At 60.1% G+C, this 25,155-nt stretch overlaps 1 protein-coding gene across 3 annotated transcripts; it reads left to right on the top strand.

Moving 5' to 3' along the window:
- The first annotated feature begins 2,185 nt into the window (after positions 1–2,185).
- GGA1 (golgi associated, gamma adaptin ear containing, ARF binding protein 1) lies at positions 2,186–21,250 on the top strand. 3 transcript variants are annotated; one of them, XM_064590627.1, is made up of 18 exons: positions 2,213–2,538; positions 3,052–3,149; positions 6,293–6,377; positions 7,747–7,822; positions 8,747–8,845; positions 9,870–9,993; positions 10,417–10,517; positions 11,175–11,255; positions 12,293–12,433; positions 12,517–12,598; positions 13,719–13,826; positions 14,520–14,672; positions 17,459–17,523; positions 17,972–18,138; positions 18,593–18,786; positions 19,628–19,797; positions 20,040–20,150; positions 20,241–21,250. In XM_064590627.1, exons 5-18 carry the CDS (start codon positions 8,762–8,764, stop codon positions 20,349–20,351), a joined length of 1,692 nt encoding a protein of 563 aa, XP_064446697.1. In that variant the 5' UTR covers positions 2,213–2,538; positions 3,052–3,149; positions 6,293–6,377; positions 7,747–7,822; positions 8,747–8,761; the 3' UTR covers positions 20,352–21,250. The 3 variants fall into 3 exon arrangements, with proteins under 3 accessions (XP_045728523.1, XP_045728521.1, XP_064446697.1); XM_045872567.3 differs by lacking the exon at positions 3,052–3,149 and having other exon boundaries at positions 2,186–2,322; XM_045872565.2 differs by lacking the exon at positions 3,052–3,149 and having other exon boundaries at positions 2,188–2,538.
- The last annotated feature ends 3,905 nt before the right edge of the window (positions 21,251–25,155 follow it).

Genomic DNA, 25,155 nt, shown 5'->3' with positions numbered 1-25,155 from the left:
AAAGGCCAAAGCCCTGCATTTCCTGCTTCCGGTGCTGGTGTCTCTTCCTTTCACCACCCTCAGTATCCTCCTCCTGCACCTTCCCCAGTGACCCCCACTCTGGACCAGGCCCTACCTGCCTGGCCACAGCTCCTGAGTCTCCCTCACCAAGCCTTACTCCCTGGGACTCACTGACACACAGCCTTGAGCCTTCCTTAAGAGCATAGCCTGGCTCCCCCCACATACACACATTGCTTTGCAATGTTGGACACATTCCTGCACCCTAAATCTATAAAATTTATGAAATGATGCTTTCTACTCATTCACTTATTCAATGCCTATCTATCAAATACCTACCAGGTACCAGCAACTCTTTTAAGCTTTGGAGGTACGTCAGTGAACCAAACAGATGAAATTCCTTGCTCTCACAGCGCTTACATTCTGGTGGGGAAGAGTGACCAGAAAACACAATGAAAAAATATATATATAATAAAGATAAGTACTAAGGATTAAAGTTTAGCAAGGAAAGTGGGTAGGGAGCATGTGTTGGGGGGTTCACTTTGCAGACATTTCTTTGGATTCTCACAACCATGTTTCAGATGAGAAGCCTGAGATCTAGGTAGGCTAAGTGATTTGCCCAAGGTCATACAGCTTGTAAAGCAGTGAAGTCAGAATTTGAACCCAGGTCAAATCTATGCTATCTTTAAAAAGTGATTCCTGACAGCCCCTAAATCAGTGCGGTAAATATGGTTGCCTTTTATTTCTGGGATAAATCATTTCAGTAATAAAAGAAACAGAAAGAGGTCTAAGTACACATTACGTTATGGCTTTTATTGAGGAATGCAATAAACATACATATCACTTTCCTGCATAATTTTAATGGCCTGCGGGGAAGAATTTTAGACAAGCATCTCAGTCGGCTGAATGGTGAGTTTAGGGGAAAAACTGACCCAGCACAACTCCTTCATCTCCCAGATGAGGTCACTGCGGTTCTGCAAGGTGACTCGAGGTCGTTCACCAAGGCGCTCACCAAGCCGAACCGGCTTCACCAGATTTCGTAGTCTTTGCGGCTTTAACCCTTCCTGGGCCTGGGCGCCTCCAGAGGGCGCTATGGCCTGGTTCCCCGGAGGGCCGCCAGGGGGCGATAGACTGCAACGGACTCAGGTGAGCCGGGGACAGACTCCCCTTGGGCGTGACGTCACCTGGCGATCCGGGGGCCCGCCGGTGGGAAAGCCGGAGGAGGGAGACCTTTGGTGGAGGGAGAAACAGCAGGAGAAAAGACACCTTGGCTAGGAAGTCTATCCATTCTGCCCTCCCCGATTTCAGACTAGCCCCCACCAGTACCGTCTCCCCATTGCCGCCTGGACCGCTCTAAAACAAAAGCCTGACTTTGTCGCCACCCATGAAACTCTTAATTAACGACACCATCATAGCTTACAGAAAAGAAGCTAAACACAGACCCGCATGATCTTGCCCTGGCCTAATTCCAGGCCAACATCCTCTTGGGCCCTATTGATAGGCTTTCAATTCTCTAAATGCATCATACTCTTTCTACCCTGTGAGCCCTGAAACGTTTGGTTCCCTCCACCTGAAATATCTTTTCGCACCAGGCTTACCCGGAGAAATCCGTCTGTCTTTCAGCTAAATGTCACCTCTGTGAAACCTCCCCTGACAAGAGCCCCTCCCTCATCCCCCTTACCCCTCAACTCCAGTTTGGAGTCGGGGCATCCTCCTGAGTTGCCACTACCCCCATAGGCTTCCCCTACCACATTGTAATAAACATCCGTCCTTGCCTTTCTCCTCCAGTTCTCCTCCAGCGCCCATCACAGAGCAAAGCAAACGCAGAGTTTATTAAAAGATCGCAGAACAAACGCAGAGAAAGCACAGTTTAGGCTCTGCCCCTTGTGTGACCTCAGACAAACTATCTGGCTCATGGGTTTGTTGTGGGGAGTGAATGCATTCATGCATAAAAAGTGCTTAGAACAACTGAACACTGTAAGCCCTCAACAAACTTTGACTTGTCATTTTCGCCGCGGCCAACGTACGTCATTGCCCTTTTAAGGGACCCTCCCACTTTCTCATCTAAGCGGAAGTACCGCCTCAGGGTTCAGGAAGTGACCTCACAGCCCCTCAGAAACATGGCTGCGGAGCGTTCTTCCGGAAGCGGTCACGGGCATCTTCGTGACGCACGAGTTACAGCGTCCCGTGGGGTTTCCATGGTGCAGCTCCCGGCCCCCAGTCCCTCCGCTTCCTCTCCTGCCTGAACGCTGTGGACAAGAAGGCAGGCGCCGGGTTCCGCCCGCGACGGAGACACCACCTGGTGGGGAAGAGTTGGGAGAGCAGGTGACGCTCTAGGCGAGCTCGTTCTCGTCTCTATGGTGCCGAGCGCTCCTTTGCGCCTCTCCCGCGCGTCGGGGTGGACGTTGCCCCTTTAAACGGCGGAGGGCGGTGCCGAGGAGGTCCCGCGAGAGCAGAGGGGGGCGGGGGGCGGTGCCGAGGCTGGGGACCCGTGGCGGATGGAGCCCGCGATGGAGCCGGAGACTCTGGAGGCGCGAATCAGTGAGTGTCCGGGAGGGGCGCGGGCCGGACCGGAACCGGAACCGGGGGCACGAGGCGGGCCCCTTCCCGGCGGGGGCGGGGTGCGCGGCGCCCCCTCCCCACGCTCCGCCTCCGGCCCAGGAGAGGCGGTGCCCCGAGCCGGTCCCTCCGACCCTGGGGTGAAGGAAGAGCCCACCAGCAGCGCGGACCCGCGGTGGCAGCGGGCACCGCCCGCCCATCCGATCCTTGGGGGAGGAGTGAGCTGCGCCCAGAACCCCCAGGACGGAGACAGTAGTCTCGAAGCCCCTGAGGCCCAGACTTCTCCACTGAGGAGCGGACCCCCCCAAGTCATTCCCTTAGGCCCGGGAGGGGGCAAGCCGGCGGCTCTAGGGCTGCATCTCAGACCCCAGAGGGAGGGACCCTACTCTCCGTGGGCCCCAAATCCTCCACTCTCTGGCCCTGCATGGAGTGATTCCCTCCTATACGTTCCTTGAGCCTGCAGCTCCTCTCAGATTTGCTTGTTTTCTCGCCCAGGAAGGGAGGACTCACTGGCCCATCAGATCCTCCAAGCCACACAGTGAGAAACCCTCAAACCGTACCGGCTTGGGAGGGTCCCATCTGAGACTCCAGAAGTAATGTCAAGTTCTCTATCACTACCCTCAGCTCAGCCTCTCAGATTCTGTACCTCCACCCGAGACTCCTTTCCCAGCCCTTGGTGACCTTCCTCCAAAGGCCCCTGAACCCCTTTCTCTGTGTGTCCCCAGGCACCGGTTCCTACTGCTCAGGCTTCTGAGTCCCCACACCCTCCACCTGACCTCCCTATCCCATACTGCTGATGGGGAGATCCTTGACTCTCACAATCCCCACACTGGACTCTCCCTGGGCTAATGACAACTCCCTTCCAAGTCTCTTCTCCCCTTGGTCCACGTCGGTGCCAGGGCCTCAGGGAGCCCTTGGTCTACCTTCAGCTCAGCTCCTTGGCCCCTGGCACACCAGGGAGCTGTGCAGGGGGATTTTCGGTCATGGCCAGCCCTTTTTGAGCCAGTCTTGAGCAGAATTGAACCCTGAGGTTGGTCCCAGAGCCACAGCATTTCCAGGCATGTTTCAGAGTCAGTCTAGCCAGTGGAGGGGAAGAGCATGGAAAGGAAGCACTAGGTGGCCATTGAGACTGTTCCAGAACGCCACAAGTGTTCAGGTCCCAGCAGCAGCTTGGGAGGATGGGCAGGGCCCTGGCTGACAGAGCTGACAAACTTCGGGACTTGAGCTGAAGGTGATACAAAACACTCACAGGTTTAGCAGTGGTGGGGATTTTCTGAGAGTCCAGAGCCTGATCTGAGAAACAGGAGTCAGGACACCTGGGTTTGGCAGTAAGCTGGACTCTAATAGACTGAGGCTACAATTGTTTTCTCTTTTTCTTCCCCTTTGTGCCTTACTGAAATTATAAGCTCTTCCCTTGGCAGTGGTTTGGAGGTAAAGAGTAGCTTCTGGTAGGTAAATGCTGTTGTCACCACTGTGAAGTGACAGGGTAAAGTCATGCCCTATTGTGAAAGACTTCCCTCTTGCCTTCCCTGGGTGTTCTCCCTTGCTTCCTGCCAGGGAAAGTGCTCCCCCCAGGTAGAGGTAAGAGGCCTGGGGGTTGGGGGCCCAGGCCAGGGAGGTTAGTCAGCCCTCCTTGGAGCCAGTGGCTCTCACTCTGAGCCAGATGCAGGGGAGAAAGCTGATGTCTCGTGATGCCACTGCTTCTTCCTCACTGGCTTCTGACTCAGGAGCAGTTTCTAGAACTAGCTTCTCTGTCCTCACTCAGACTCATGTGTCTGATACTTGTAAGGGACTTCCCGTTTTAGAGTCCCCCAGCCAGATGTCATTGAGAGGGCAAGACCCAGCCCCATTCTATCTTTCTAACTCCAGACTGGTGTTCCTCAGCCTCTGGCCACATTGAGGGACTAGAAGAGTAGATGGCCACACTTTGCCTTGGTTGGGGGGGATGGCAGCTATTCCTGGGTCCCTGGGCAGTCAGCAGGGGCTTCCTTTCCCTGAGGGACTAGAGAGCTCTGCAGGGCTCCTGGAACAGAGATTTGTACCCAGAGAGAAAATGCTTCATTCAGATCTCTGCTCAGCTGCACCTCCTCTGAGAGCTCTCCCAGAGAGAGTAGCAGCACCGCCTCCCCCCCCATCAGAACACTTTCTGTACGTTCTCCTTGCTTTAATTTTCTTTATGGCCCTTCACAACAGTATACAGTGTTCTGTTTGTTTATCTGAGTAGTCGGTGTTTCTCTTGCTGAGCTGTGAGCTCCGGGAGGGCAGAGATTTTGTCTTGTTCCCTCTGTGGCCCCAGCACTCAGAATATTTATTGGATAAATATGAATGGAATAAATGGCTGCCGGGCATTGTGATCCCAGAGCTCTGGGCCTTCCACCACAGCATAGAACCCAAGTGAGCAGGCACCACGTGTTGGGTCCTTGCCTCCTCCTGTCCATAGATCCTTCTCTGTCCCACCTGCTGGGATATGTTCCCTCCACACCCCCTGCCCAGTGTCAGGCTTGGGCAGAACAGGCCAGAATAGAGTGAAACTTAGAGAGACTTCTGGGAAGGTGGTGAAAGTCCAGCTCTGGTTGTCGCCATGGCGCCGCCTTGTGTCAAGTGTTTTGTCATCTAAATCAGTCCACATTTCACTCCAGCTTTACAAATGGGGAAACAGAGGTTCAGGGAAGTTTCGTGAGCTACTTGATTATTTTTTAACCAGCGTTGGGTATCAGGGAGCTGACCATCGGGCCTGGTTTATCACCCCCTCCTGTAGACCTGTGCCCTTTCCTGGCCACTACCCATTCCTGGATTCAGACTCCCCCAGAACCTATGCCCACCTGCCCACAGCTGAGCCCTCCTTCATTCATTTGTTTGCCAAGGGGAAATCGGTGTGTGCCCAAGAGGCTGGGATGCAGTGCAACAGCAGGCTTGGGCCCTCTGATGAAGGTCAGAGCTGGGGCCACACAGGAGAGAGCTGATCTAGCAGTGCCACCCTGGGCAGGAGCCAGGGTTAGGGAAGACTTCGTGGAGGAGGTGATACCTGAGCCGCACTCCTCACTAAGGTCCTTCATGCTCTGCCCTGTGCTCAATGATCCACATCTCTCCTCCTCATTCACGGCCCTCATGCCATCCCCAGCCTGGTTAACTCCTGCTTGAGTGTTGCCTCTTCCGGGCAGCCTCCCTGGCCCCAGGCCCAGCTGAGTCCCCTGCTCATGGCTCCTTCGCCTCCCTTTGTCACGTTGTATTGAGAACCTAGCTTCCCTTGGCCCACTTCCCAGCCACACGGCTCCTTAAGAGCAGAATTATGGCTTTTTTTTTTTTTTTCTTACCTCTGGATCTGAGTGTGTAAGAAACAAAAGAAACGGAGGTTTCTTTTGAAACGAGAACTGTGAGGACACTTTCAGAAGCAGAATCAGAGGAGGTACAGTCAGGCAGGCAGACAGGCTTGCAGCTGCGGAGATGGGAGCCCGAGGGAGTGGGGGAACAGCCCCTGAGCACCATCACTACAAGCAGGGCTATCCAGGGAGAGGCTGCAACGGAGACAGTATCCAGGAGCTCATCTGTCCGTTGATGCAGCTGAAAGATCATCACTCAGGTCTTGAAGCTATCGGGGCAGGAAGTCAAGGGGAGTCTTTTTGTATGCTCAGTCCTACCCCTTACCCCCTACTGATCAACCCTGCTGCTAGAGTAGGGAGTGGGAGAGGCAGGGACCCCTTTCACCAGACCATGCTGGCCCTCTCTCCTCCTGCAGACAGAGCCACAAATCCCCTGAACAAGGAGCTGAATTGGGCCAGCATCAACGGCTTCTGCGAACAGCTCAACGAGGACTTTGAGGGGTAGGTGGTCTCCTCCTTTGCTCATGTACTCAACAGAATCCCCCATGCACCTGCCATGCCCACGCCAGACCCTGGCCTCGGGTGGAGACATGAGTGGGTTGAGACTCCGTTTTCATTCTCATTGTGCTCACAAACTAACGATGGCGCCACTACCATCACTCCTTCAGTATCTGCTCCCAGGAATCTGCATGTTTATAAAGTTCCCAGGAGCAGTGCGGAGCCCGCTCAGCCCATCAGTGGTCTCCAGACCAGGACGGTGCCGTCCTTCCCATGGGGGTTCGAGTGCTGACGCCGGGCTCAGGCCAGAGCTTTCAAAGCTGTGTCAGCAGAATACTAGGGGGTGCACTGTCTGTGTGTCACCCTGTAAACTCGGCCTCACTGAACCCATTTTACAGGTGAAGAAGCTGAGGCCCAGGGGACTCAGGGGTTCCCCACAAAGAAAATGGTAGTCCTGGGCTTCATTAAGCCCAGGCCCGCCTGAGCCCCAGCCAGTGCCTTGTTGGGACATGCTCCCCAGCCGGGAGGAGGCCAGCAGGCCCTTTGCTGAAAGAAGAGCGAGAACCACCTGCATTGGAATTAGTGCTTGTCAAAAATGCACATTTGGGGGGCCTAGGTGCAGGCAGGGACTAGAGTGGCAAGGAGCATGGGGTGGCTTTGCTAGCAGGCTCCCCAGGTGGTGCTCAGGTTTGGGGAGCACAGCCAGGGGGCTTCTGCAGGAGCTCTGCTTTGGGAGGCCGTGCATACAGTGTGATGTGCACAACCCGGAGTCCAGCTGCTGGGGTGCGAGTCCCGTCCCTCTGTCAGCTGAGTCAGCTGGGCAAACCTCCATTTCTTTTGTAAAGTGGGGGCCCCCCTGAAGGCTGGGCAGGAAAAGGCACATGAGGAGCCTCGTCCATTCTAAGCGCTCAGTCCATGCTCAGTGTCATGGTCACTGGTGACGGGTCTTTTATGATCTAGTAGACGGGCTCACCACCTCTACTGTGAAGCGGCTTTGCTTTCTCCCAGCAAAATTCCTGGGCGCCCTCAAATTCCCAGGGAGCTCTGTCTGCCTGTCCTTCATGGTCCATTGTCATGGTGTACTCCCAGACCGGGCCCTTGAAGGCTGTGGTCCCCTCTCCAGCTCACAGTTCTCGGCAAAGCTGGCTGAGGGGCTGAGCTCATGCCTTTTGAAGGTCCCCAGCTCTGAGTCCTTGCCTGGCCCTGCCCTGTCGGGCCTCTGGCCCCATCCGATCAGAAAAGGAGCTGGGCCTTTGCATCTGCCCCACTGAAGCAACCAAGGGCTGCGGTCCCAGCAGGGTGGTGTGGAAGTCCTCCCCTGGGGTGCCTCAGGCTCCAGCTGTTTGGGATCTGTGCCATTCTTCTCACCCAGGCCTCCACTTGCCACCCGGCTGTTGGCTCACAAGATCCAGTCACCACAGGAGTGGGAGGCGATCCAAGCCCTGACGGTGAGAAGCGGAGAGAGGGTGCTGTCTGTCCCCCGACCATGTGGATGGCACAAGATGGAGGTTTTTGGCGGGGGGGTCCCATCAGGCTCTTCTTTAGAGGCCAAAGGAGTGGGGCCAGAATGGCCTAGATCGGGAGTCTGGGCCAGCCCTGGGGGCCCATGGCCTCCTGCCCCAGCCCCTGCACAGTTAGGCCTCTTGTGGGGAGGAAGCCCCCTAGGACCATCTGGCCCAGGGGTTCCCTGCTGCAGCCACATGTCAGATCTCCAGGAGGCCGGGCACATACTGAATGAGGGCTCCACTGAACCCGAGCTCCTTCAGTATCTGCTCCCAGGAATCTGCATGTTTATAAAGTTCCCAGGAGCAGTGTGGAGCCCGCTCAGCCCATCAGTGGTCTCCAGACCCAGGACGGTGCCGTCCTTCCCATGGGGGTTCGAGTGCTGACACCGGGCTCAGGCCAGAGCTTTCAAAGCTGTGTCAGCAGAATACTAGGGGGTGCACTGTCTGTGCCCCCTAGGCACGGGCCACATAGCAACCCACTACAGAACAAGGCTGACCTCGGGTGGTAAACAGTTCTTCTTTTCATAGTTATGTATTTGTTTTGATGGGATGGGGTTTTCTCAAATACATGCCAGTCCTATGAGTTCACAGACGTATAGGATAAGGCAAGGTAGATGGTACCTGTTGAAGTTTTAAAAACCATCAAAGAAAAATCATAGGATTTTGTGGTGCTCAAAGGCGGCCAGGCTGGGGAGGGGCTCCCGGGGGTGGTGATGAGGCTCAGGGGACTCTGACCCTCAGAATCCTCTTGTCCTCAGGAGTCGTTCCCCCCACCCTCTGAATGCCCATCCCTGGGCTTCCAGGCCCTGGCCAAGGTGTGGTGGGAGGCTGTCTCCTCTGACCCCTCTCCCTGGGGTCCCCCCCCAGGTGCTGGAAACATGCATGAAGAGCTGCGGCAAAAGGTTCCATGACGAGGTGGGCAAATTCCGCTTTCTCAACGAGCTCATCAAGGTCGTGTCTCCCAAGGTGGGTGCTCCCAGCCCCAGCTCAGGCCTGCGCTGTCACTGGGGGGTTGGGGTAGGACGACCCCCTGTGGGAGGTGCCTGACCGCTGTCATCCCGAGAGCTCGCACTGGGGTTCCTGCGTCTACTGCTCAGCCCCCCGTTAGAAGTCTGACTGGCACAAACACAGAGCCTTTCTCACAGTCCTTAACAGCGGAGTCCGGGGCAGTGGGGGTCCGGGAGGGGGGCTTCCAGGCCACCCAGTGGCTGGCAGCTCTGCAGCTGCCCACGGACGGGGCTGCTCAGGCTTAGTGAGGAGTGACCACAGGGCATGCACCCAGCATGGCCGCCCTGGCTCTGCTCTCTCCCCGAGGACCTGGCTGCAGCGCCCCACCCGGGGCTCTAGTGGAGGGTCTCCCTGTCCCCACCTCACAAGAGTAGCCTCCTTGAGGCCTTGGATGCTGAGGCCCCAAATCTGAGTGGCGGAGTCTGCTGATGGGCGAAGCCCCAGCATTGGCCTGGGGGAGTCCCCCCATAGGGCATGCAGCTGTTTGAGGCCCCTTGGATGAGAGCCCACCCCTCCTTTGCTCATACCCCGCTCTCTTAACCAGAGCAGCTGAATTTTCCCCCCCGGCCCCCCATTCTCTTCCTGGGAGGCGGCTGGTGTGAGAGCCAGTTCCCTTGGCCTAGTTTGCTGCTAAGAGACTGTGAGTGGGACCCGGGCGAGCAGTGCCACGCCCACCCCTGCCCTGGCCAGCCCCAAGCCAGGAGGCTGCTCCTTCCCGAGGTCGCCGAGTTAAGCCATAGATGAGCCGGCCCTGAGCAGGCGCTGGGCTCCGCGCCTTCCCTGGGTCAGCTCTTCATCCTCGCCAGGATGCCGCTGCTGTCATCCCGCTTAATAGGTGGGGCAGCAGAGCCGGGACCAGACCGCTCGGCAGGCTGAGGTTTCCAGGGGAGTCCTGGGGAGGCAGCCAGCTTGGGGCAGGGGTTGGGGCTGCAGCGAGCGGGGCCGGACGATGGCAACGGCCTGCTCTCCCCTCGGTCTCAAGTACCTGGGCTCACGGACATCGGAGAAGGTGAAGAACAAGATCTTGGAGCTCCTCTACAGCTGGACGGTTGGCCTGCCCGAGGAGGTGAAAATTGCAGAGGCCTACCAGATGCTGAAGAAGCAGGGTGAGGCGCTAGAGGGTGGGGTGTGAGCAGCGCCTCCTCCCCCCGAGCTGGGGCTTCTAGCAGCTTCGGGGGCGGCTTCTGGCAGTGAGATCATGGGGCTGCCCTTTAACTTTTTAAGAACCTATAGCTAACGGGGCCTTTTTATGGCTCTGAAGCTAGGTTGGGTGGAAAGAAAGTGAGTTTGGGTCAAACTTCTCAGGGAGTGGCCCCCACAGAGTGACCTCAAAATATGGGTGCCTAAACTCCTCCACGCAATTCAACGTTGTAGTTCAGGAACCAGCCCTGGCCCACCAGAGTCAGAGCCAGCATGCTGGAGAAAGACTGTCCTCCACCCTCCATCCTACCCTCGCCTGCCCTCCCTTTCCCATCCCACCTCCTGGCCCTAGGCCCTGTTGACAGCCTTCCCACCACCGTCTGCTCCAGGGATTGTGAAGTCCGACCCCAAGCTTCCAGATGATGCTACCTTTCCTCTTCCTCCTCCACGACCCAAGAATGTGATCTTTGAAGACGAGGAGAAATCCAAGGTGAGGCTCCAGGGACGGGTAGGAGGGGGGTACATGAGGACCTTCAGGGCCCACTTGGTCTGAATTCCAGGCCCTGGCTGCCCTGCCCTGAAGCAGAGGCTCATGCGGGCACAAGTGGGTGACAGGAAAGTTTATCAAGCACTTCTGCGTGCTGAGCACTTCCCATCCAGAGCCCCTGCCTGTAGTAGACACGAGAGTATGTGTGTGTCCCTGGGATTCGTTTGAGGGCATTTCATAGGTTGAGCAGGAGTTTGCGTATTTTTGTCTTTGATCCTTCCGATGGTAATTGTATTAACTTTGTGTTAAAGAAGGAGATGTGCTCGTGGGCAAGAGATTAAACACTCTAGAGGAAGTAAGATAAAAAGTAAGTGTCTACCTAGTCCCGGCCCCAGAGGGAAAGCACTGTTGAGTTCCTGGTACATCCTTCCAGAACGATTCTCTGGCGATAGTAACAGAACATTTTGTACCGTGTATCAAAGACTTCTTTGGGGAGCATTCATGTGCCGTGTTTCAGTGCCCCCCCCACCATTAGGTGTCGGTAGGTGCTCACCATTTCACGGACAGCTTAATAAGTACCCCACTTATTATTATCCAGTGCCAGGATATGACCCCAGACCCAGTACCGGTGTCAAGAGTCCTGCCCCTCTGTCCCTGCAGATGCTGGCCCGCTTGCTGAAGAGCTCCCACCCCGAGGACCTCCGAGCAGCCAACAAACTCATCAAGGAGATGGTGCAGGAGGTGACTGCCAAGCCCACGGCTCGGGGAGGAGGCAGAGAGGGGATTTGAGCTGGGCCACCCCAGGTGGGGGGGGTGTGTGTGTGCGCGTACGAGGAGCCCTGCAGTGGCCAAGTAAAGGGCTGTCACGGCCAAGAAAGAGCTGACTGACTGGGGGACCTTAGTGGGCAGAGCCAGGACCCATGTGGAGGGAAGACTTTCCCAGCAGCCGAGCTAACCTGCTGTAGTTGGACTTCTGTGAGGCTGACGACCTCTTCCACGAGAGGTAGAAATAAATGACGCCTCGCTATGTTTAGGGTACTTCTATAGATATGTTTATCATGAGAGAGAGAAGCATACGTGTTTAACTTCTAAGCAAGGATACGTATGCCTTGGGTGCACTGAAACTTTTTGTATCGGTGAGGGCAGGCCATCAGAGCTTACAGTCTCCTGGAGACCTGCAGGGCAGGAGTCCCAGGTTGTCTTCCAAGGGCAAGCTCTGTGCCCTGACAGTGCAGAGGAAGGCCGGGTGGCCCCTCTCAAGGAGGGTGACTGTCAGATGGCACAGCACAAACCCACCTTCTGTCCCGTGAGGGAGGAACACGCATAGTAAGCACAGTGGGCGTGGGATGGGAGGGTCGCTGTCCTAGTTCTGGTTGTACTGGGTGACCACGAAGTCCCCCTTTCACTCTCAAGGCACCTCCTTTCAAGGGACAAACGCAAGGAGGGCAAGGGTCATGTAGAACCACAGGTGTAGGTCTGTGGCCCTCGTCCTCCAGAAGCACCTGGCCCAGCTTCCTGAGCCATCCTGGAGGTTGTGTGTGAGGGCCCCGCAGGTTCTGACAGGCTCGTGCAGAGGCCTGGGACCAGGGACCCAGCAGGAGGAGAGGAAGTGAGCACGGGGTTGGCAGAGGGCTTTTTGAACTAGAATGCCCTGTCCTGGGCATGAGCCCCGTGTAGCAGGGTCACACCACACCCAGTGGAAACTCTAGAGTGCTGTGGACGGTGCCTGGCTCAGAGCAGGCGTGACCTGGGCTCCCCCGGGGCGGCCGCCTCCCTAGGACCAGAAGCGGATGGAGAAGATCTCAAAGCGGGTGAGTGCCATCGAGGAGGTGAACAACAACGTGAAGCTGCTGACGGAGATGGTGATGAGCCACAGCCAGGGCGGAGCCTCAGCCCGCAGCAGCGAGGACCTCATGAAGGTGTGCCGGCCTCCTCTGCCCAGCCCCCACCCTCTCCTGGCCCCTGCCAGCCTGACCCCTGTCCCCCACCCTACTGCCCCCAGGAGCTGTACCAGCGCTGTGAGCGGATGCGGCCGACGCTCTTCCGACTGGCCAGTGACACGGAGGACAATGATGAGGCCTTAGGTGAGCCCCTGGCCGTCAGTCCTGTCTCTCCGCCTCCTTTCCCCTCCCCCCTCCCCTCCCAGCCCTTGGTAAGTATCTGCAGTTGGCAGGAGCTGCCACCAGGGGGCCCCCTTCCCCAGCACCGACTTTGGGTTCGTGCATATCCAGGAGGAGGTAGAGAGCAGGGGCTGGTGTGGTTAGGAGATCCCAAGGACCAAGTCCCTACTCGGGCATTTCATGTCCTGCCCCCGAGCTGAACAGGCTGAAGCGGAGAGAAGGGACTGGCCCAGGTCACCAAGCATAACAGTGGCAGAGCCAGGGTAGGCCAGGGGCTCTCTCCAGACACTGCCTCCCTGGTAAGGGCTAGAAACTAAGGACAAATCCCACAGGCCTGAGCAGCTCCAGAGCTGGGCCTTGTGACTCCTGCCAGGGCCATGTATCAGGTTCTCGTCCTATTCTCTGCCACCGTGTCAGCCAGTCTCCGGGGCAGCAGTCCGGCTACCATCTCAGCCTCTGACTCCGTGGAAGCTCATTGAGGGCCTCCCCCGTGCCAAGTACCTGGTCCCTGCCCAAGGGACTTGCTTCCCAGACCCCTCAGCCCTGGCCCCTGAGGGGATAACCTTGGTAAGGGCCTAGTTTGTGCCAGGCACTGTTCTCGTCCCTGGGGACATGATGTGCTTAAAATCGACCAAAGCCACATCCTCAGCAGAGCGTGCAGCCTAAGGAGAGGGGACAGACAAGAAACCAAGGCCGTGAGCAGTTAAGTTTCTCAGGTGGGCATCAGTGACACGGAGACTAGCAATCAGGGAGGGGACTAGGTGGTGCGGTGAGCGAAGGCCTTCTGAGGGGACTTAGGGTGAAGACCTGAAGGCAGGCAGGAAGGAAGCCACACAGAAATGCGGGGGGCATCCAGACAGCAGAGCCGGTGCGGAGGCCTGGAGGCCAGAACGTGCCACCGTGGTCAGGGCGGTGGGGACATGGGACAAGGGGAGGTGACAGAGGGCCCGAGTGAGTAGAGCAGTTGGGATGCCCCCGGCCCCACCCCCTCACACGAGGGTTGGGATGGACTCAGGGTGCTCCTCTCCCCGCCAGAGCCCCCCACCTTCCTTCAGCCTAGTCTCTCCCCTCCTGCCTGTTCCAGCCGAGATCCTGCAGGCCAACGACAACCTCACCCAGGTGATCAACCTGTACAAACAGCTGGTGAGGGGCGAGGAGGTCAATGGCGATGCTGCAGCTGGCTCCGTCCCTGGTGAGCAGGTGGCGCAGGGGGCCGGGCAGGGCCTAGCGGGCTGGAGCAGCACAGAGTCCGGGGTGGGGGCTATGACTGCCAGGGTGACCCTGCCCCTGTAAGACGGGGAAGGCCCCTAGGGAGACAGCTGCAGGGAAAGTGTGTGCCAGGGCTGCGGCTGGGGCGGAGGGGAGGGAGCCAGGGTTTGGCAAGGACGGGCAGAAGAAGGAAGGCCTTTCTTTCATTTACTAAATCTGGCACCTGTTGTGGGGGGCTGGATAGCACCCTCCGGGCTTAGTCTACTTATCACAAGGTGGGAGGGAGGGTTTGACATGCAAACGTTGCAGGCTCGGCTCCATCAGGGTGAAGGGACAGCCGTGGGGGCCCACGGAGGTTAGAATAGGCCCTGTTGCGGGGGGTGGGGGGGGCCACTACACAAGCAGCAGAGTTTAAGCAAGGCCTCGAAGGATGGGAGGCAGTTGGCCAAGTAGAGATGAGGAGGAAGTAGGTTCTGGACAGAAGGAACACCGTGGGCTAGACAGAGGGCCTAGTGGCAGATTTGGGGGGCTGAGGCAGTGTGGCCAAGGGTGGGGGGAAGGAAGCGAGGGCTGGGGGTGGGGGACAGCTTGCTGCCCCCCACACCAGGCGCCTTGGCCTCCGAGAGCCTGACTGTCCTCCACCCAGGCAGTGCCCGACTCTCCTTTCCCCCTCCAGGGAGCACCTCGGCCCTGCTGGACCTCTCCGGCCTGGATCTCCCTCCTGCGGGCACCACCTACCCAGCCATGCCCACCTGCCCTGCTGACCCGGCCAGCCCCGAGCAGCTTAGCACCTCAGTTTCCCTGCTTGATGACGAGCTCATGTCTCTGGGTGAGGAGGGGGCAGGGCCCAGAGGAGGGCGGGGTGGCTGCAGGTGGGGGTGAGGCCTCCGGCTTCCTGTGAGTCTTCTGGAGGATGGGGTGGGTGTTAGGCCCATTTCACAGCTGAGGAGGCTGGGGCTCAGGGAGGTTCGTACAAGCTCTTACAGTCAATGGGTTGAGGCTGGCCAGCCTCTAAACCCACCTCTGGTAAGCCCACCACACCCGGGCTCCAGTGGCCTGAGGGAAACCGGCGGGACTTCCCTGCAGCAGGTTAGAGCCAAGAGTGGGGAGCAGGCCCTCAGCGGCCGCGGTTTCCCCACCCGCTGAGGGGGAGAGAGGCAGCGGGGGGAGTCGAGGCCCCGCGGCGGCGGCGGCTCCAGGCACCCCGTGCCCCAGGCTGGTCCTGGACCACAGGCCGGGGGAGCCACGGGGAACCAGGTGCACGCCCGGGGAAGACACAGGGGCGCCCGGCCAGCCGGGCAGTTGTCAGGAGTCCAGCTTTCGGGCAGCAGATGGGGCGTCTGAGGGCTCAGAAGCGGGACACCATAGTGACAGTCTCTGTCTCAGTCCTCAAGTTGTTAAAGAGAAAGAGAGCTTGAGCTCTGTCGAAAGAATCTGGAAGGTTTTGTTGGGGAACTGACTTGGAAGGCAGGAGTCAGACTGTGTTCTCTTGAGCCAAATCTGAGGTAAAAAGCCAACCTGCCGGACCAGAAGAAGCATTCGGGTGCCGGGGTCCCGGGCAGGTGGCTTTCCTAACCACAGCTGCCACGCTGTCACATCACAGGCCGCCCTCCACCCACCACAGGAGTGGGTGCCACCAACGTCCCCGCTTTACAGATGCGGGGGCAAGGCTTAGGAAGGCGGGGTGACTTGCCCACGGTGGGGGGCACGCAGGTTAGGACGAGGCACTCCGAGCCTGAGGCCTCTCTCCTAGCCTCTCTGCCACTCTGACTCAGCTCATCAGCCAGGAGAGGGACATGAGGACTTGGAATGGGGCGTGAGGGATGGGGGACAGTGGACCAGCAGCTGGCAGCCTACCTAAGAGGGTCTGACCACAGGGTGTCCGTGTGCCTGCTTCTGCTTCCCACCCACCTGCCCCCTTTCCATTCGGATCTAGGGGCGCCTCAGGGCGAGGGAGCCCTGACCCTGTTCTACAGCGAGGGAAAGGATGGCCAGGGACAGAGCGCCCCCAGGCTCTTCTGGCCCCGCAGAGCCGGTCCCTGGCGGCAGTTGCCTGGCCGGGCAGTTGGTGTGTGTGGCCCCGGCCCCCGGCCCCGCCGCGAGTGGCGGGGGCAAAACCACCTCCTCATGAGAAGCAAGGTGTGCTTGGTACTTCCCGTCCCTGAGCTGCTGCAGGAGAGCCCTGAGCCTCCAGCTTCCGTTGGTTTCTACTCAAAGGCAAAGAAAATGTGGGAACAGGAACCAGAAGTGCCAGGGCAGCACCCGGCCAGCTTGGGGGATAGAGGAAGCCTCGGGACCACAGTGGGGGCTTGTCCTAAACGGTTCTTTGCGGCAGGAAGGGTGAAGGGTGGGGGCAGGGCCAGCAGCATGGACTTCCCGTCTGCGAGGAGGGTGTCCCGGCAGGGCTCAGGCACTTCCTCTGATGGGCTAATTTGTCACGGTCCCCTCACACAGACGCTGCTGTTGGCTCGGTTTTACAGATGAGGCGGAGGGAGGTTGTCACCAGCCCGAGGTCACACAGCCGAGTAGCAGGGCTGTGTTCAAACTCCAGCAATGAGGCCATGCTCCTTCCAGGCCCAGATGCTGCCCCTTGTGGGCCACGTGGCTTGGGGCAGGTTCCCTAACCCCTCTTGACATTCGTTTCCTTGGTCCTGAAAGAGGGATGACACCCCTACACCTGCCTTCCGTGGTTGTTTGAGGATTCAGTGAGCCCTGTGTCTGAGGAGCCTGGCACGTCGCGGCGGCGGGGGGGGTGTAGGAAACCTTGGCAGCCACCCCCGTGTCGTCCCTGCTCTCAGGGCGGTGTGCCCAGGGGAGGAGACCCGGCAGTCTGAGCTGCCTGCATCTCGCCCTTGCCCATCAGAGCTTCAGGCTGCAGCTTACTCCTTCAGGATTTGCTAGAAACGGGATAACTTGTCTTCTCTAGGTAAACCCTGTGGTGAAGTTGGCCTCGAGGGCGCTTCAGGGAGGGCAGAGGTCAGACTGGTTGGTGACCTACTGCCTTCCACTCCTCGGCAGGCCAACAGGCAGAGCGATGCAGAGGGCCCCTGGCTCTCCTTGGCCCCAGCCAGCCCGCCGTATGGACACGGGCCAGGGCAGAGAGGGCCTTTAGAGTCCGCCCCAGCTCCCGCCAGCCACAGTGCACGTGGGGACACTGCAGCCCAGCCAGGGGCTGCTCGGAGGCTGGGGCACCACCTGCCCCCAGACGCTCAGAGGCCATTGTGGGGGGATGCAGAATGCCGCCCCCTGTCCGTGGATCCTCACCTGGTGTCTCCCACTCCGTCCTCCCTCCCCGCCACCCCTGGGCAGCCAGCTGCCAGCCGACTATGAAGACAGCAGTCCTGATGTCCAGTGGTTGAGGTGGCTTCAGAGTGGCAGGAAAGGAAGCTTGAGTGGGTGTGGGGAATGGGCCTCAGGATCTTTGGTTTCTGCTTCTGCTCTGCTGCCGGTTCCAAAAGTGGGTTTTCCCCTTTGAGCTAAGCCTCTTGGGGGACCGCAGGGGGAGGGCAGGAGCCAGCGACCCCCAGGCCAGCACACAGCTCCCCCCCCCCCCCCAGCTCCCATGCTTCCGCTCAGGAACCTGGCTCCTTCACCTCTTGTCTCGCTTCCTCGCAGGCCTGAGTGACCCCACACCCCCTCCAGGCCCAAGCTTGGACGGTGCTGGATGGAACAGCTTCCAGGTAGGAGGGCCAGGAACCAGCCCGACCCCTCCCAGGGGTAGGGTGGCTGGGCCAGACAGCCTGCTGGGGGTAGTGAGGTGGGAGGACCATGCGGCTGCGGCCCTGGGCCTGAGGCACCTGTCCCCAGGTGGGGGAGGGCAGGCATTCTCTCCTCACCTCCACGCACTCTCCCTGTGTCTCAGCGTTGGGTTGGGATGGGGTTCCCCATTCTTTTTCTCTTGGGGTGACTTTAAGGTCCCTGGAATTTGATGGTTTCTCGAGTAGAACCCCAGACCAGGCCGGCCCACGAGGGGGGTGCGGGCCGGCAGGAATGTTGTCCCCTTCCGTGCTACTGCTTCCCCAGGTGTCACTTGCAAGGAGGGGAAGGGGCCTCAGGGCAGCGCACGGTGACTCCGCGCCTGCCCCAGCACAGCCCTGCCCATCTGCGTGCTTTGTGTATGCCCAACAGTCCTCTGATGGCGCAGAGCCCCCAGCCCCGCCTCGGGTCCCTGACACGGACAGCCAGGCCTCCGCGCAGACGTCCCTGCCAGCGAGCAGTGGTCTGGATGACCTGGACCTCCTGGGGAAGACCCTCCTGCAGCAGTCACTGCCCCCGGAGTCCCAACAAGTGCGGTGGTGAGGGCTCTGCCCGGGCTGACGTGGGGTGTCAGTCGCGCGCACCCCCACCCCCTCTCCCACCCGGCCCCATGGGCAGCAGCTTCTGGGCTCTCCCAGGCCCCACAGGGAGAGACCCGGGGCCCACGTGCTCCTGTGAGTGGCGGCTGCTAGAGGACCGCCACGGGCCAAACTCTGTGCTGGGCTGGAGGGAGGCAGCAGGGCCCGAGGCAGGTGCAGGGCCTGTCCCGTGGAGCACAGAGGTTATGAGAGAAAGGAGAGCTATGCCCTACAGGGCAGGGGTGGCGGGCGGGGGATCAAGAGCTCCCTGTGCCAAGGTGAGGAGACCAAGGCCGGAGAGACAGGGAGGCGTCTGAGCTGGCCATTAGGGACAGCCAGGAAGCCTGGCCTTTCCTGTGCCCCTGATCTCTCGGCCCCCAAAGATTCACCCCCCAATGCCACGTCCCCCAACAAGGGAGAAGCAGCAGCCGACCCCCCGGCTCACACTTCGGGACCTGCAGAATAAAAGTAATTGCAGCTCGCCCAGCTCCGGGGCCACTGGCCTCCTCCACGCTGCGTCCCCCGAGCCCCCCGGGCCTCTGCAGCAGCCCACGACGACTGAGCTCTCGCTGGCCAGCATCACTGTGCCCCTGGAGTCCATCAAACCCAGTGAGTGGGCCGGGGGTGCTGGCGGGTACGGGCTCGGCTGGGACCCCCTCGCTGTCCTGTTAGGAGCTCTGACCCGGGAGGGAGCTCTGAGGGAGGCCCTTGCCCTTCCTGGAACCCTGCTTTCTCATCTGTCCCAGAGTGAGGGCAGAGAGCTCCAGAGTCCAGGCTTCCGCAGGCAAGAGGACTTCTTATGCTGGCCACTGGGTGCACCCTCCCCAGAAAGGCAGGGCCAGGACAGAGAGGTTCGGGGTCTCTCCGAGATCGTGAAACCAAACCAGGATCAAGATGTAGGTCCAAGCCTGAGCTGCTCCTGCCCAGGAGCAACAGGGGGGGCCACTCCCAGCCCAGGCCGTGAGCAGACCAACGAAGACAGGCAGGTCTTCTCGGCCTTGTCCATCTCATGACCTCACTGTGACTGAGGGCATCACCCCCAGTGTCCCCAAGAGGTGGGTAGTGGTGCCCTTCTCTGAGCAGCAGGGAGGACCCTGAACAGCAGAGTGACTGTGCCAGGGTCGCACGGTGAGAGCATGACCCCAGCTCACCCCTCGGCCTTCAGCATTCCAGCAAGGAGTACTGGGGGAGCCCCAGCTGTGACCCCGTCTGGGGTGGGTGTCCTGCCACCACCAACACAGTAGAAGTGTGCCTGCCCCGTCTGGGTGCCAGTCTGCACCCCGGCCACCCTGCTGCCCAGGGTCGAGGCGAGGACCGGAGTTTGTGGACTCGTCCGCTCCTTCCAGCAGCGCAGCGAGTGCCTGATGGGAGCCGGTTTGGGGAGCGGGTTGGACGCACTTGGGCTCAGGCCTGGCACCACCTGTCGGCCTCTCCCCTCCCCCCCTGCCAGGCAGCATCTTGCCAGTGACGGTGTATGACCAGCATGGCTTCCGGGTCCTCTTCCACTTTGCCCGGGACCCGCTGCCCGGGCGCTCCGACGTGCTGGTGGTGGTGGTGTCCATGCTGAGCACCGCCCCCCAGCCCATTCGCAACATCGTTTTCCAGTCGGCTGTGCCCAAGGTGATGCGCACATGCCTCCCTCCTTTGGAGGCAGGGTAACTTGGGGCTGGAGGGGAACCAGCTGGCTGGGGGGGGTGGGGCAGGAGGCAGGGTCCCTCTGGGGATTAGGGGATAGAAAGGAGCCAAAGGACAGAGCCCCCGGGCCCCCCGGGGAGGAGCTGACAGGCGGACTGGGCCCGGTCCGTCAGAGGATGGGGCCAGGAAGCCAGGGCTAGCCGGCCTTCCCGCCCTACTGCCTGCAGGTCATGAAAGTGAAGCTGCAGCCGCCCTCAGGCACAGAGCTGCCGGCGTTTAACCCCATCGTCCACCCCTCAGCCATCACCCAGGTCCTGCTCCTCGCCAACCCCCAGAAGGTGAGGGGCCCGGCTGTGACAGCGTGCCACCGTGGGGTGGGGGCGGCCTGTTCTCTCCCTCTGACCTTGCCTTCACCGTGTCTGCCCTAGGAGAAGGTTCGGCTCCGCTACAAGCTCCTCTTCACCATGGGCGACCAGACCTACAACGAGATGGGGGATGTGGACCAGTTCCCCCCACCCGAGACCTGGGGGAGCCTCTAGAACAGGGAGGGGCTGGGCAGAGGAGGGGCAACAGGACTGGGCACTGTCTAGCCTGGGTGGGAGGCTGTGGTGGCCTAGGACACCCTGTGTTCCCATGGCGATATCCCCTGGGCCTGGTGCTTCTCCCCTCACCCCTGCGGCCCCCTCCTTCCTTGCCCCCTCCCCTGCGGAGCTGAACCCAGCGGGAGGCTGGGCCTGGGTTTGCACTGCTGGGGACCTTCGCCACAGGGGGAGCCTGGAGCAGGGAACAGCTGCGTGGCCCTGGAAGGACTTGGGATCATGGGGGAGAAGCATGGCTGTCGGGCAGGGGCCAGGACCTCAGGCCCAGCCCTGACCCCAGCCTGGGGTGGGGTCATCCCCACCTGTCTCTTATGCCTTATGGGAAGGCCCAGCCATAACTCGGGGGGCCATGCTGGCGCAGGAACCAGCTCAGGCCTCCTCCATAGGAACCGGGTGACTGGTGGGGGGTGACGCCTGCACCCCCAGCTCTTTGCACTCTCTGGTGTGTGGTTTGACTCTGCTTTTCTTTCTCAGTGGCCCTGTGGTCACCATCTCAGGAGGCCCAGTTGGAGAGCCCCACCTGTCCCCCACTTCTCGTGGGGGTTTCACTCCACCCGCCTGCCCCCTTTGCTGTAAGGCCTCCTGAGGGGCTGTGGGGGCTGTGACTGCTGGCCCGGAGGTCATGGCAGACCTGGGTGCCCCGGCTGGGGGCTCCAGGGCCCCTGGCCAAGGGAGGTCCTGCATTGGAGTTCTCAGTGCGTCTCCTTCAGTCCCTGGCCTCTGCCGGGGCCTCCTGTGGGCGGCTCACCTCTGCCCATCCATCTTTCTGTGGGCCGAGTGGGGTCAGTGTGTGAGTGAGAGCAGGAGTATTTATGGAAATAAAACGTCCTTTTCCTGGACCAGCTGCCCTCTGGGCCCTTCTGAGGTGGAGGGAGATGCGGGTCCAGGAGCGGGAGGGCCCTGCAGGCCTCTCTAGCTGGGTCTTAGGAGATCCAGCCGCGGTTCCCCTCCCCATCACCCCTGAGCCTTTCACCGGAAGAGGCCCTGCTTGGGGGCCTGTGGTGGTGCTGAGTCACCAGAGGGCCCAGGGCTGAGGCGGGCCCAGAGCCGTCCCAGCTGGAAGTGAGTGGCCACTCAGGCCTGCCGGGAGCCGCGGCTGCTGCAGACGCTGAGTGGGAGGCCCCCTGGTTGCTCACGACTTCCTCCTGCTGCTCTCAGCCCTCCAAAGACAACTGCGGGGCCGCGCTAGAGGGCCCTGCCTCGCCTTCTCTTCTCGCCTTTCCCCAGAGGCTGCTCCCAGGAAGCAGGGTGCTAATTGCAGCTGGTTTCTAGAGAGGCCCAGGGGTGCTGCACTGGGCCCTCTGCCAGTCCCAGCTGCGGCTCACTTACCCCCTGGTGTTACCAGAGTTCTCTCTTCCCTGGGAGGCTCCGGTCCAGTCCCCAGGGAGTGGCGTAGCCTCTCAGCTGAGCGCGCGAACCAGTGCAGAGCCGAGCAAGGGGCAGCAGTTCGTGCGGGGGATTGCCAGGTGGTGTGGAGCCAGCCCTACGTGCTGCTCTGCAGGCGAGGGTTCCCCTTGAGATAAGCCTGGGCAAGGCTGCCTGCCATCTCTCCCCCCTAGCAGATGATGGGGAGTCCTGTATTTAACAAACCAGTTTCATTCTGCCTAACCTAGTGTTTTCCAGGCTGGACGCCTTCCCAGAGCCCAGCATGCTCACTCCCCAGCCTGGGCACTCTTTTCCATCCAGCAAATGAGGGCTGCCTCTCTCTGCCAGGTCTCACTGGATGTGCGCTTGAGAGCTTCACGTCAGTGCAGGCCCCCCCCCCATCCCAGACACAGCCCTCCTGCAGTGGGGCTTCCAGATGCCCTGGCCCCCGCGCACCCCCAGCCACGTGGCCAGTTCCTGTTCCCTTCCCCACTGGGCCAGACTGCGCGGACAGTTGGGATGCCCCTGAAGGACAGTCTGCAGAAGGAAGGTTCTAAATGAGATGAGGCCCTGCTCGCAGTGCCGCTGCCCCCGAGTCCCGGGAGCACCGTCTGGAGTAGGATCTTGCGCATCTGTGCAAGGGCTGCAGGGTGGGGTGCAAGTGTGTGCAGCTTCGGGCAGGGAGTCTTCGTCTGCCCCCGGCGGGGTCCCTGGCGCGCTGTGTGACTTTGAGCGAGGTGCTGCCTTCTCTGGCCTTTGGTAGTGGGGAGGGACCCAGGGAGCTGTAAGGCCCCTCTGAGGCCTGAAGAGTCCTTGAACGAACTGGTTCCCCAAGGTGTGGGCTTGGAGTGACCCAGCCTCGACAGGGACGGGGATCTCTCTGTCATCTTCCCAACCTCCCACCTTCCCTTTTTCCTAGTCAATCCGGCCAACCGTCTATTGTCCTGCGGGTGCCCCTGAGCAGCCCCCCTGGGAGGCAGGGCCCCTCGGTCAGCTCAGAGGCTGGCATGGAACCTGTGAGCCAGGAGCTCGGCATGTCGCTCGGACGGCGGGAAGGGAGGTGGACCTGCGGGGCCCGCCGTGGAGTCCCGCATCTGTCTGAGGGGCTGGGGCTGGGGTGGTGGTGATGGGAGGTGACCCTCAGCCTCCACTCTGGGGAGGAGTCTTTCCCCAAGTAACGCGTGTCAGTTCGGTCAGAGGTCCGGAGCACTGAGCCGTGCACAGGAGACCCAGAGGCTGTGGAGCCCTTGGGCTGGAGCAGGGAAGGCGCGTTCTCTGGTCGCTCAAAGGGTGACTCCCACCCCCAGCCCAGGAGCCCTGGGACTTCCCAGACCCTGAAGCTGCACTTCCACTTCTGTGCATGCGGCTGGAGGCAGCAGCTCGTTTGGGTTTCTTTTTTGGCAACCGCGGCACGCTGCTCGTCGGTTTGTGGCCGCCGCCAGCAACGGAGGGGCTGCCACCCGGCCCGAGAGCCTGTCCCCGCTGCCATCCTGCTGGCCCTGCCCCCAGTCCCTGCCCAGGCGGAGAACACCGGAGCCGGCCTGCTGCTCTCACCTTCTCCCTCAGTGCTCAGAACTGCCTGTGGCCACGAGAAATGGAGGCTCGGTGGCTCGAAGAGCCTGTGAAGTGCTTGAGGGCACAGGTCAGGGCCAGGCCAACCAGCAGTCCCGCGAGGTGTCCCTCTGGTGGCATGTGTGTACCCCCCCCGCCCAGTCTCCGGAGCCCTCCGTGCGCCACTGTCCTCTGGAGCCAGGGTTAAGGGCACGGGCTCTCGGGGGCTGTCCTCAGGCCTCGGCCCCTCCCAGGGTTTCCTTCCGGGAAAGTCCTTCTGGCTTGAGGAGGCAGGCAAGTTCTCAGAGCCCCAGAAATCACACCGCATGCCTGGCTGCTCTGGACAGCAGCCTCCACTTAGAGCCGGGCACTGATAGGACCACAAACCAGCGACTTGTCCAGGTGTCTACCGTGCGACCTTCTTGCTCAGTGCTGTGGCCCCACAGCTGACCCCTGCTCCCACCACCTCCACGCCAGCCACCGGCCTCCCTGTGCTCATCCTGCTTGAGCTTCACCCACTGGCACTTCCCAAACTGTCGCGGGTTTGCTCCCGGAGGCAGCCATGGGGATGAAGGAGGGGGCAGCTATTCTGGAGCCTCCAGGAAGCGCCAGCTGGCACAGCAGGAGAGCTCGTGGGGGCTTGGGAGCCTGTCAAGTCTGCCTTCTAACTTGGCTTCTACCACTTAACCAGCGAGTGGCCTGGTGCCTGGAGCCTTGGTCTATTCACCTGTAAAATGGGGATAATGATGCCAAGCTCACTGGGGGGGTGTGCTAAAGTAGGTGACAAAACGGGCTAGTGTCCCAAGAAGGCAGCAGGACCCATGGAGGGGGCAACTAGGCAGGCATAGGGGCAAGGGTCTTTTTACGCCAGACGGTGCAGGCTGGATAAGAAGAAGCAGGGCCTGTTCTAAGCATTTTACGTAGGAACTCATTTAGTTCTCAAAGCAACCTGTTGGGACCTGCCCTCATTCTTCTCATTTTACCCAGGACACTGAGACTCAGACAGGTGAACTCCCTGGCCCAAGGTCACCCAGCTAGTTAGCGGCTGAGCCCAGCTGGCCAGCTTCAGCCACACACACTCAAGCTCTGTTCTGCCTGTCTCTGGGTTGGAAATAAGTGTCCATTGATGCAATGCCTTCACTTGCATTCAAGTCAGCCCTGTCTCTTGATCTCCTGTGACCGTGGCACATCGCTAGACCATGCAGGGTTCGGCCCCGGGCGGAGGAGAGCCAGCCAAGTCAATGAGCCCTCCCAATGCAGTGTGGAAAGGCCTTGTGATCGGAGATGGTGTTGGCCGGTGACCCCTGAAGTCCCCCTCCTGCAACTGCAGTTCTAAAACTGCAATCTCGACATTCCCTGATAAAACCTCAGAGTCCAAAAGTCTCTGATTACAACATCCTTCGAAGGAACAGCCTATGATCCAACCTTTGGGGCTTCCAACCCTTTATGATTCAGCATCCAAGTGTGCTCAAGCTTAAATGTACCCTAAAATATACCCCTCACCCAAGCCAAGAGGCACAGCAGCCCCACCCAGGCCAGACAGAGAAGAGCTCTTGGGTCAGACTGGAGGGGAGCCTGGGTGAGAGGCCCAGAGTTCCACTGGGCTGATGAGATGGTCCCGGTGGTTTCCAGCTGCTGCTGCTATGGCCCAGGTATCCTGACCCCTCTGAGCTGGGGCTCTGGCCTGGGCAAGCCTAGGGGGGACAAAGGTAGAAGCCAGACCTTGCCCTCAGGGACCTTCAGAGCAGCTGGGGAAGTGGACAAGCCCAGGCCCAGTGTGTTCCAGGCTGGAGACAGGGCTGAAACAGGGTGGGGACACCATGTAACC

Source organism: Mirounga angustirostris, unplaced genomic scaffold (assembly GCF_029215605.1).
Source record: "Mirounga angustirostris isolate CCGP_5_RB_7025 unplaced genomic scaffold, mMirAng1.0.hap1 SCAF_5, whole genome shotgun sequence".
Lineage (NCBI taxonomy): Eukaryota > Metazoa > Chordata > Mammalia > Carnivora > Phocidae > Mirounga > Mirounga angustirostris.
This window is presented reverse-complemented; position numbering and strand designations above follow the sequence as displayed.